This window comes from Nansenia antarctica, assembly GCF_963989245.1.
Source record: "Nansenia antarctica genome assembly, chromosome: 1".
Taxonomy (NCBI): Eukaryota; Metazoa; Chordata; class Actinopteri; order Argentiniformes; family Microstomatidae; genus Nansenia; species Nansenia antarctica.
Window position 1 is genome coordinate 32,218,428 of NC_137674.1, and position 12,500 is coordinate 32,230,927.

The window sequence follows — 12,500 nt, forward strand, 5'->3', positions numbered from 1 at the left end:
ACAGGTAAAGGTGGGGTATGAGACCAGACAGGTAAAGGTGGGGTATGAGACCAGACAGGTAAAGGTGGGGTATGGAGACCAGCCATGTGAAAATGGGGTATGAGACCAGCCAGGTAAAGGTGGGGTATGGAGACCAGCCATGTGAAAATGGGGTATGAGACCAGCCAGGTAAAGGTGGGGTATGGGTGTTCTCTGGTGGGCTGCAAGGGGAAAACCAGGTTCATGTCCACCAATGGGATGTTACATTGTTCATAGTGATCAGCCATTTTCCCCCCAAATATATTATGTGTTGATAATAACTGATTTTAACTTATATGAAATGCAAACTGGATTCTCTTCATTGGTTCATTCTCAGTATAGATATTGACATCTCGTCGGTTGACAGTGGTTGTCTCGTTGTCTCTGTCCTCTGTCTCTCAGGTCGTCATGCCTCTACACCTGGAGAAGGTTCGAGACCGGCTGGCTGAGAACATCCATGAGCTGTGGGGCATGAACAAGATTGAGCTGGGCTGGTCCTACGGCAAGGTAACCAACGCCCTCCTTACTCTGGCTCAGGGAACAGACACACAGACGACAGACTAGTCCTTCTGGGAAGTCCATGTCATTCAAACATTATCCCGCCACACATAGGAAAGACACAGTACATAATTCCCACGACATCCAGCCATTGTACAACTCAACGCATAGATACTTTCGAATGGTGGCAGTGAATCTCATCTTACATGTTTTGCTAGAAAATGATTTAGATAGATAAAAACTTTGATTAATATGAATTGTATTTTAAACCTTATTTCTAAGATTTGACCAACATTTAAGCAACAACAACAACAACAACAACAAGCCTGTACATCATTTTGCTTTCTCTTTTATAATTTGCGGTTCAACCCAAACAGAGGGTAAGTGAAGACCTCTCCCATTCTTTGCCATCGTGCTCTCCATACAGTCCCATTGTGCTCTCCATACAGTCCCATTCATTTGAGTGACTCCATTTTAGTTGGTAGTACGTAGGTGGCAGCGTCATCTCTCTCCTGTGTGTTTTAAATCAGTCATGAATTACGGTGCAATTGTTTTAGCGCAAGGGCACAACAGGACGTTTCGGCCATTTTGTTGCAGCAATAAACCACCCTCCTAACTGTAATGAAAGCGATAAACCAAAAAAACATATCTGAATGACATTGTTGTCACTAAAAAGGGGTCATGACTAAAACAGTATGACAGTTTTACTGAGTGGATAAAGCTTCCTTTTCCTCCCCTCTCTCTCTCTTTTGTAGCCTAATTCCAGATGGTTTCTTGTTTGTTTGTTTAGATCATGGCCCATATGTCCTGTTGTGCTCTACTGCCCTTCGTCAAAGGTGCAGAGAATCAATACAAGAAACAATATGCAACACAGCTCTTATGTCTATATTACAAATCAGATCCGTCTGTGTAGAGTAGACTACCTCCTCCCCTTCTCTCTCAGTCCTGATTGATTCAATTTTTTCCCGCCGATACCCCCCCCCCCCCCCCGCGCATCTGAACTTCTCCCTCCATTTTTTACACCCCTGTGACAGATCTCCCCATTGACCGAAACAGCCAACAGCCCTTTCCAACATCTTAATAGAGCGTTTGATTCAGGGTTAGGACATCTATTACGTCAGGGGGGTCGTGGCTCTCTCGTTCGTTAGAAACATCGTTCTGCATTCCCCTCCCGGCTCTTACAAGGTTGGACTGTTTTTTTAACTGGCTTTTAACGAGACCTCATTAGATTATGGTGACATTGTCATTGGCCTTCCCGTGGAACGTTCCAGTGTCTTTGGCTTGATGCTGCTGCAGCCGAAAGAGCACATCCTGTACTGTATCTCTGAATAGACTGGTAGGATTCTCCTACTGGCACGTTCTGGAATAATCCTCTCGTTCTGTCGTCCACAGAGCTTAAACCCAGTGGTAGTGTATAGATAGGTGTAGGCCTAGTGGTTGGTGTTGTTGCTATAGGACATTGTTCTAGCATTATAACTGCCAATGAGCCCCTGGCCCGAGCATAGATTACTTTTTCTTGCGATGACGGATGATGTATAGATGATTCACTTACTTACAAAAATGTGTTTGTTGTAAGTCGCTTTGGATAAAGGCGTCTGCTAAATGCCAAACATGTGAAATGTAAATGTAGGACAGAGAGGCAGAGATGGATGAGCTCAGGTCAAAATTGTGGCCTTTTGTTAGCATAGTTAGCCTGACTAGCTTCTCCCTCCTATTGGATTGGCCCTCTGCCTGGACCTTGGCTGCCTGGATATCTCTGACTGCCTCAGCTGTTAGATAAGAGCTTTCATTCAGTAACATTATTGTACTATTCACAAAAGAGCTGACTGGTGTTCATTAAACACATAACACACACACAAAAAAAAACTGCTGCACATCTGTACAAAGCACTGCATGTCTTCTTGGTAAACGTCAATCCTTTGGCTGGTCGCTCAACCGAGGAGAGACCAGCTCAACCGAGGAGAGACCAGCCAAAGGGATTATTGGGCCCAAAGTGCAGCAGTCAAGAATGGAATTACATCTCTCACTTGGTATTCCAGGCTCGCCACCTCAATATCCCTCTCTCTCTCTCTACCTCCCTCTCTCTCTCCCTCTCACTCTCTCTCTCTCCCTATCCCCCCCTCCCCCTCTCTCTCTATCTCCCCTCTCTCTCTCCCTCTCCCTCTCTCTCTCTCCCTATCCCCCCCTCCTCCTCTCTCTCTATCTCCCCTCCCTCTCACTCTCTCTCTCTCTCTCTACCTCTCTCTCGCTCTCTCTCACTCTCACTCTCTCTCTCCCTATCCCCCCCTCCCCCTCTCTCTCTATCTCCCCTGCCTCTCTCTCTCTCCCTATCTCTCTCCCACTCCCCCCCCCCCTCCCCCCTCTCTCTCTCCCCCCAAAACATGCTCCTTTACATTCATAACATGTCCTCTAGACTAGCCTCCCTGTGTTACCACCACTCCTGTAGCTTCTCTGTCCGTAGCCAACATCTCCGTTCCCCTGTTGAGTCATAATAACCTTGGACTGTGATTTAAATTCTCCTCTCCCTTTTTAGATGGTACAGTACTGTATCTATATATATATTATATATCCTAAATATATAGATATATATTTGAACATTACTGGTGCTCTTTCTCAGAATGTGTTTTTTTTGGGGATTCTTCTATGAAATGTTGTATCTGTGTTTCTCGTAGATAAGGGATGATAATAAGAGGCAGCACCCCTGTCTGGTGGATTTCTCCAAGCTCCCGGAGACTGAGAAGAATTACAACCTGCAGATGTCAACGGAAACCTTGAAGTATGTGCTGCGTTAGAGGACAGACAGAGACACACACACACATGCACACACACGCAGGCACACACGCAGACACACGCAGGCACACACACAAATGCAGGCACGTACAGACACACACACACACACACACACACACACACACACACACGCAGGCACACACACACACACACAAATGCAGGCACGCACAGACGCACACACACACACACAACAGGTAGCAGAACGAGCTAAACGCTGTGAACAGCGGTGTGACATCCAACACCTGTCACCACCAGACTCCTGCTACACATATATAGATCCATTCACACCCCATCCAGATCGGTCAATAGAAACGTTCAACACACAGACAGATCAGTGGACTGTGTGTGTGTGTGTGTGTGTGTGTGTGTGTGTCCTTGAGAAGGACAAATGGCTGTAGTCTGATGTCTGAGTGACAGTACAGGACCAGGAGCAGACATCACTGTCTGGATCAGGATGTATATGTGTGTGTTTATGTGTGTGTGTGTGTGTGTGTGTGTGTGTATATGTGTATATGTGTCTATGTGTGTGTATGTGTGTGTACGTGTGTATGTGTGTATGTGTGTATCTGTATGTGTATGTGTATGTGTATGTGTATGTATGTGCGTGTGTGTTCGTGTGTGCGTGTGTTTAGAGACACAGAACAATGTCTGTCTGTGTGTGTTCATGTGTGTGCTTGCCTGTGTGTGTTTAGAGACACAGAAACGTGTGTGTGTGTATGTGATTAAAGAGGAAGATAAAGGCATGTTTGATTAACCTCAGCCTGCCCTGACGCGACACACACACACACACACACACACACACTCACACACACACACACACACACCCTGATCCAGACAGTGATGTCTGCTCCTGGCGCTGTGCTGTCACTCAGACATCAGACTACAGCCGTTCGTCCTTCCCAAGGACACACACACACACACATACACACACACACACACACACACACACACACACAGTCCTCTGATACACTGTGTTCCCTCCTCACTGATACACCAGGTGAGTATCACTGACTCTGTGGCTTCAAAATGAACCACGACCATTCATTACTCATACTTCTTCTTTTTAGACAGACAGACAGACAGACAGACAGACAGACAGATAGATAGATAGATAGATACTTTATTGATGCTGGGAATTGATGGAAAATTCAGGCCTTACAGCAGCTCAGACCACAAACAACAACAACAACAAAATAAAATGACAATTGAATAATGGATTAAAATGAAAATAAACCGAATTTTCCAAATTGGACCCAGAAGCAGTGCAAGAACCCACAGAACCCTGTATGGAAACATCACGGCTGGCAGTGATCGTGTTGTCATGTCTAGTGTGCACGTACAGTAATACATTACTCAGTACAAGCGTTTCTTCCACCGTGGCATAGCCAGACAGTGTAGTAGACCCATCCTCTAAAGCACCCACCCTCAGGAACTCTCTCCCCACAGGGATCCGCAACACGCCTACCCTGGACACCTTCAGATCAGCCCTCAAAACTCACCTGTTCACCAAGGCCTTTGACCCCTAGTTTAGTTTTGTTGCTGTCTCTGTGTTTTCTGCTTTTGTCTGCCTGACTGTCTTTCTGTACAGTTTGTAAAGCGTCATTGGGTTCCTTGAAAGGCGCTATATAAATCCAAGATATTATTATTATTATTATTATTATTATTATTATTAATAAACTAATGGGTGTGTTTTACCGTAGGACCCTGCTGGCGCTGGGCTGCCATGTTGTCCAAGTCAACGCCAACGCAGACGAGGACCTGAAGAAGATTAAACTCCCCAAGAAGTAAGAGCGTCTAATAATAATAATAATAATAATAATACACTTTATTCGTAATGCACTTTACATTTGGACATCTCAAAGTGCTACAGATTAAAAACAATAAAGTGCTAAGAGTAAAAATGTCAATAAAAAGGCTAATAAAAGGCTCTATTAAAAAGGTGAGTTTTAAGACCTCGCTTAAAAGCATCCACAGACTTTGGTGCCCTTAGGTGGTCAGGGAGAGCATTCCACAGCCTGGGAAGAGCCGAGCAGAATGCCCGATCCCCCACGGTGTGCAGCTTGACTTTTTTGTGGGGCAGTCCCACTCATATTTTTTCATTCTCTCGGACAGATACAGTGAAGACAGACAGGAAAGTAAGGAGAAGAAGGGATGGAGGGAATGTCAGCAGGGCATGGGCCGAATTCAAGCCCATGGCCGACATGGCCATAATGTGTGCACTGTAGACCGCGGTGCTAGACCACCGGACCACCCCAGATCCACCTGGCAAGGTGCACAATAGTCTGCTAAAGGTGGGAAAGAAAAAAGTGGAAAAGGGGGAAGAAGAAAAGGGAGGAAAAAGAGAGGAAAGAGGGAGAAAAAGAGGGAAAAGAAAAGGAAGACAGAGAAATTGAGGCTTCTTTGCTGGACCACCCCAGGCCACCTGTCTAGACTTGTTAACGAGCTCATCTTGTATCGGCAGCTCACCGACACGAATCCATTGCGAATCCATTATTCATCCTACCATCTCACATGCAGATTCGTCAGAGGCGCGGACTAAAAAACAATGAATAAACAAAATCTCTGATCGTACGTGTGATTCCCCCTCCTCCCCCTCCGTATTAAATGTGTATGTCTCTCCTCCGTGTTATGAAGCTACATGATGTCCAATGGTTACAAGCCCACGCCTCTGGAGCTGTCGGACGTGAAGCTGACCCCGGGTCAGGAGCTGCTGGTGGACAAACTGGCAGAGAACGCTCATAACGTGTGGGCCAAGGATCGGATCAAGCAAGGCTGGACCTACGGCATTCAGCAGGTATGGAACTGGACAGTACATGACTCACTCGCTTTTTTCTTTTTTTTTACATTTTTGGCATTTAGCAGACGCCTTTATCCAAAGCGACTTACTTACATACACTTACTTAGACAAATGTATTTGTATCATCTATCCAACTGTCATCGTGGGAAAATACATCTATGCCAAAGCCAGGGGCTATTGGTAGAACAATGCTAGAAGAAGGAAGAAGGTGGGTAGTGGGAATGAGGAGGTTGGTAGGAGGGTTGGTTAAGATGGAGCCTGAAGAGATGGCTCTTCTACGGCTGTGTGTTATCTCTGGGAAGGCCTTGCATGTTTTGACCATGCTGTGCACACATCCTGAGACATCTACTGTACTACCCCCCAGTACTGTTTCTCCACTGTGTCATAAAAACAATATATAAAAATGTCCTTCTTCTAGCACGACGACTGCCCATGGCCCCTGGCCTGAGATTACTCTTTCCTGCTAGGACTGTTGAATAGATCATTCACTTACTTCACTTTGGAATAAGGTGTCTGCTAAATGCCAAAAATGTAATGTAATGTAAAAGGTGCCAGCTGACAGTGGTAACTAATGGCAACAAACACTAGCCCAGGGCTGAGTCTCTGGAGCTGGCTCAGTGTTAGAAGGGTGAGGAGCTCTGGGTCTGAGTGTGTGTTTGTGTGTGTGTGTGTGTGTGTGTGTGTGTGTGTGTGCGTGTGTGCGTGTGTGCGTGTGTGCGTGTGTGTGTGTGTGTGCTTGTTTGTGTGTTTTTTGTAGGTCATCATTCTATGCTGAGCGATTGTGTGGAGTGCAGTTTGTATCTTTCGTGCTGTAGCGCGGGGTGTGTGTGTGTGTGTGTGTGTGTATGTGTGTGTAAACCTGTGTGTTCATGTTGAGTGTGTGTGTAAACCTGTGTGTTCATGGTGAGTGAGTGAGTGTGTGTGTGTGTGTGTGTGTGTGTGTGTGTGTGTAAACCTGTGTGTTCATAGTGTGTTCATGTCTCCTGCCTGTGCTCCATACAGGATCTGAAGAGTAAGCGTAACCCCCGCCTGGTGCCGTACTCGCTGCTGGACGAGCGCACCAAGAAGTCCAACAGGGACAGCCTGCGGGAGGCCATCCGTACTCTGATTGGCTACGGCTACAACATCGAGCCTCCCGACCAGGAGAGCGGTGAGTCCCTCTGTGAATTGAATTTAATTGAACTGACTTGAGTTGAGTTGAGTCGAGTTGAGTTGAGTTGAGTTGAGTTGAACTGAACTGAACTGAATCAGTGACACCGGGGTCTGTTCCTCCACCCTGCAGGTCACGTGGTGGAGCGACTCAGCATCGATAAGATCCGGTTCTTCCGCGTGGAGCGGACGTACGCGGTGCGGGCGGGGAAGTGGTACTTTGAGTTCGAGGCGGTGACGGGGGGGGACATGCGCGTGGGCTGGGCCAGGCCCGGGTGTCGGCCCGACGTGGAGCTGGGGACCGACCAGCTGGCCTTCGTGTTTGACGGGTACAGGGTGAGCACTGGGCGCTACGCACTTTACATGTTTACCATTTAAAATAGTGAAAATACCACCGCTCATCTGTGATCAGACTTTGCTGAGGTGCTGGAGCTGAAGAGTATCAATAGAGTGCAAAATATCAGCATCCGCACACTCAAACACTGTGTGTAAACTGTAAAACGTTGTTTTATTGTGATCTTTCGGTCATAGACCTTCTTCAGACATGTTTACCATTTAGCAGACGCTTTTGTCCAAAGCGACTCACACGCATTGGTCTCCCTGGAGTACCTTAGGGCAAGGGCACACTAGTGGTGGTGTTCCCAGGTGGGATTTGAACTCATGACCTTCTGATCATGGGTCCACCACTACCACTACAACCCTTACTCAACACCTCACACTACACACTCAAACATCCCATAGCCACACAGAGAAAGAGGCATGTAGAAGCCAGGGGGAGGTAAGGTTTTATGGGGGTGATTTGCTGTGATATGATTGGACAATTTCTATTTTGGGGGGTGGCTGGTGATATGCATGGCTGTCCGGTCCTGAGAGGGTGTGAACGGCTGTGTTTGTCCCCTCAGGGCCACCGTCTGAACCTGGGCAGCCGGTTCTTCGGGCGCTGCTGGCACGCGGGGGACGTGGTGGGCTGCATGATCAACATGGAGGACAAGTCCATGATCTTCACCCTCAACGGAGAGATCCTCATCACCAACAAGGGCTCCGAGCTCTGCTTCGCTGACTTTGAGGAGGAGGACGGTGTGTGTCTGTCTGTGTGTGTGTGTGTGTGTGTGTGTGTGAGGTGTGTGTTTGTGTGTGTGTGCGTGTGCGTTCGCGTGTACATGTACTGCATGTGAGACAGTGTGTGTTTGGGTGTGTGTGTGTGTGGGTGTGTGTGTGTGTGGATGTGTGTGTGGGTGTGTGTGTGACTCACCAAGGTCAGGGAGTGAGTGAGAGTGGTGTAAGCTTTGCTGCCTCTCTGTCACGTCTCTCTCTCTCCTCTCATCCCTCTGTCACGTCTCTCTCTCTCTCTCTCCTCTCACCCCTCCCTCCAGAGCCCTGGCACTGACAGACATGCTGGCTGTTTAACCTCAAACGGCCAGGCTGGTGGAATAAGTGAAACATAAGTGCTTTCACATTATGAAAGGCCCCTTATATAATGTGACACTTGTAAATTGCCTTTTGGAGAAAAGCTGGATTGATTTTTCCTTCCCCTTTCTGTGTGTGTGTGTGTGTGTGTGTGTGTGTGTGTGTGTGTGTGTGTGTGTGTGTGCGTGCGTGTGTGTGTGTGTGTGTGTGTGCCTGCCTTTTGTGTGTGGTTGTGTGTGTGTGTGTGTCCTTAGAGGGAATGAATATATTGTCATTGTCATTCTCTTCACTCACTCTCTCTCTCTCTCCCTCCCTCCATCCCTCTCTCTCTCTCCCTCCCTCCATCCCTCTGTCTCTCTCTCCCTCCCTCCCTCTCCCTCTCTCCCTCTCCCTCTCTCCATCCCTCTCCCTCCCTCTTTCCCTCCCTCCCTCCATCCCTCTCCCTCCCTCCCTCCATCCTTCTCCCTCCCTCCCTCCATCACTCTCTCTCTCCCTCCCTCCTTCCCTCCCTCCCTCCCTCCGTCCCTCTCTCTCTCTTACCCTCTCTCCCTCCCTCCATCCCTCTCTCTCTCTCCCTCCCTCCCTCCATCCCTCTCCCTCCATCCCTCCATCCCTCTCTCCCTCCATCCCTCTCTCTCTCTCTCTCAGGCTTCATCCCAGTGTGTAGTCTGGGTCTGTCCCAGGTGGGGCGTATGAACCTGGGGAGGGACGCCAGCACCTTCAAGTACTATACCATGTGTGGCCTGCAGGAGGGCTTCGAACCCTTCGCTGTCAACATGAACCGGAAGGTCACCATGTGGTTCAGCAAACGCCTCCCCACCTTTGTCAACGTGCCAAAGAACCACAACCACATAGCCGTAAGACCGACCTTTATAAACAACCACAACCACATAGACCACCTTTATAAAGAACCACAACCACATAGCCATAAGACCAACCTTCATACAGAATGTTCAGGATTGCTATATAATGTATGTTATATATAATGTTGTATAGGTTCATAGATACTAAAACCATACAGTACCAGTCCAAAGTTTGTACACACTTTCCCATTCAATTGAACAGAGAAATGTGTCAAAAAAAGTCCGAAAAAAGTCTGAATTTCTGAGATAAAAAGTCAGAATGTATTAGTGTTTATTGGTCCTACTGGTTAAAATGAATGACATGAATGCTCTTATCAAGTTATACTTTGGAATTGGCTTCAGTAATAAGGACATTCTTTGTCTATTGGCACAAAATCACCTTATTATAACAAGTATTCGTACTTTGAAGCGACGTTGTCGCGAACTGGGTCTTTAGGCTACAGAAGGAGAAATCATTCAGATTTAAATGAGGCAATAGCCTTTGTGCAGGAGGAACTATCAGGAAGTGGCCAAATGCAAGGCTATCGTTGGATGCATCTTCGTGCCATTCGAATGGGATTCTTTGTGCAACAAGATGTGATACGACAGATTATCATTTAATGTCAGAAATTCAGACTTTTTTCTCCGAAATTCAGACTTTAAACTCAGAATATAACCCACCCTTTCAGGAAAAAAAATAACTCAGTTCGTGGCCCTAATACTCTTCCATACAATATACATATATATCATTAAGAAATAATGCAAATCATTTTGTTTGCTTTCTGAGTGCTTTTTTATGTTCTCTCGCTGTTCCCTCGCTGAAAAAGTGCTTCGCTGTCCCATTACTTATGCAAGGCACTGTGTATACGGTATTCTCTAAAGGCAGGTGCATTAAATACAGTTGTTGACAGTAATTAAGGTGCGTTTTCAAGCAGGCTCTTATTTCGCCTTACTCCACAGCTCTGGAGTTTTGCTGTTGTGTTTAATGGATAAAGGCACGGTCATTTACAAAAGAAAAAGTGTCTTTTCGGCTTCAGGCTCATAAAAGTGTCTTCGATGTCGGGCTCGTTTTTTACCGGTGATGAAGAGGGTGAAATACCAGATGTTGATACAAGTCCGGTTGTTCTCCCTGGCAGGTGACCAGGATTGACGGCACCGTGGACAGCCCTCCGTGTCTGAAGGTGACCCACCGGACCTTCGGGACCCAGAACAGCAACGGCGACATGGTGTTCTGCCGCCTGAGCATGCCGGTGGAGTTCCACTCCGTCTTCAAGGCCAGCCCCGTCGTGCACGACATGAACGGCGTGCACGAGGACGAGTCGCTCAAACTCAAACACAGGTAACCCCGAACTCCCTCCACGCTCACACGGCCTCTTGTGTGTTCAACCAGGGTTCCCACGGGTCCTTGAAATCCTTGAAAGTTTTTTTTTTTTACTTTATCTAGTACTTCGTCAACTAGTTATGTCTCAAACTATTCTGTGTTGGTTCCTTGAATTTGAGGGAATTGAGTCTTGAAAGTTCTTGAAAGGTGCTTGAAAGGTGCTTGAAAGGTGCTTTGATGTTTCAGAAGGTGTGGGAACCCTGGTTCAACTCATCTCTGTTGAAACAGATTTGGCTTCTCCTCAGATGTTCTGTGTCCGTCCTCAACGTCTTGTCAACGTCCGATGTTGATGTTTTCCTCACAGATATCCACTGAAGTACCGAACCTAAACACTACCTGACTACTTGACTACTTGTACTGTATCATCATATTGCATTCCATCTTATTGTACTTTGCCCAGCGTTTTTTCACGATTGATTCCACAGTAGTACAATCACTTTATCACTTTATTACTTTATTATTACTTACTGTACTTATTGTTACTTTACTCTATTATTGTGATTTTGTATCTTGCTGCAATGCCAATGTTTAAGAACCAAAGCCAAAGATGTTTACTCTTGTGTACTTTGTGACGGGTGGAGGATGTAATAAAAGGGGAGGATGGAATCAAATAAATTCAGATCTAATTCTGATTCTGAACCGTTTCACTGAGACACAGACAGCCTCTTCAAGCGTGTCCAGCTCGGCTCTGTCGAAACGGCTTTGGCTTCTCCTCAGATGTTGTGTGTCTTGTCAACGTCCCGTGTCGACGTTTCTCCTCACAGGTATCCTCTGAAGTGTATGAAACACAGCGAGGACCGCGGACGGACGGACTACAGCAACATCACCACGGTATGGCCTGGGTGTCCTTATACGGGGGGGTTCAGGGGGGTCTGACCCCCCTAATTAAGACTTGGACCCCCCCCCCATAAATGAGCTAAAAACAACAGGTGTGGGGGGGGTTAAAACATCCAGATAGCACGCGATATGTTTATATAGCACACACCTGCGCTGTACTGTGTTCCCTTTACGCCAGTGGCGGTCAACCCCAAACCCCCCTATCGACAGAAACTTTACCCCCCCGATTGTCATTGTATAATTTGCAGTCTGCTGGCAAGGATTACACACACACACACACACACACACACACACACACAGAAGGCTGATGTCCTTTCTAAACCGTTATAGTCTCACGTCTACAGAATACCGTTCAGGGCCTTAGGCTAACTGTCGGCCATCTTGTTTTTACAGTACTACCACTCCGTCAGAGTGTTTGCCGGTCAAGATCCGTCCTGCGTGTGGGTGGGCTGGGTCACCCCGGACTACCATTACTATAGCAACCACTTCAACCTCAGCAAGAACCGGACGGTCACGGTAACCCTGGGAGACGAGCGTGGGAGGGTCCACGAGAGGTAGGCGTGCATGCGCTCGCTCCCCGAGAAGGAAACCTACTCCTACTCGTTCTGTGAGGAATATAAAAATATAAAATAAAAAAACTTGACTCATCCCATCTTCCTCTTCCTCTCTCCCTCCTTCCCTTCCCATCTTACTCTTCCTCTCTCCCTCCTTCCTTTCCCATCTTCCTCTTTCTCTCTCCCTCCTTCCCTTTCCATCTTACTCTTCCTCTCTGCCTCCTTCT

General features: G+C 47.1%; 1 protein-coding gene across 1 annotated transcript in view; it reads left to right on the forward strand.

The window, feature by feature from the left end:
- The window catches only part of LOC308157528 (ryanodine receptor 3), a gene marked incomplete at both ends in the record, with an annotated part of 155,245 nt that overhangs the window by 67,696 nt on the left and 75,049 nt on the right, over positions 1 to 12,500 (forward strand). Inside the window, 11 exon segments of the mRNA XM_080531105.1 lie at positions 421 to 525; positions 3,189 to 3,292; positions 5,007 to 5,090; positions 5,941 to 6,100; positions 7,106 to 7,253; positions 7,386 to 7,588; positions 8,155 to 8,329; positions 9,308 to 9,516; positions 10,638 to 10,796; positions 10,799 to 10,840; positions 12,113 to 12,273. Of these exon segments, the coding sequence (XP_080387231.1) occupies positions 421 to 525; positions 3,189 to 3,292; positions 5,007 to 5,090; positions 5,941 to 6,100; positions 7,106 to 7,253; positions 7,386 to 7,588; positions 8,155 to 8,329; positions 9,308 to 9,516; positions 10,638 to 10,796; positions 10,799 to 10,840; positions 12,113 to 12,273 (1,550 nt within the window).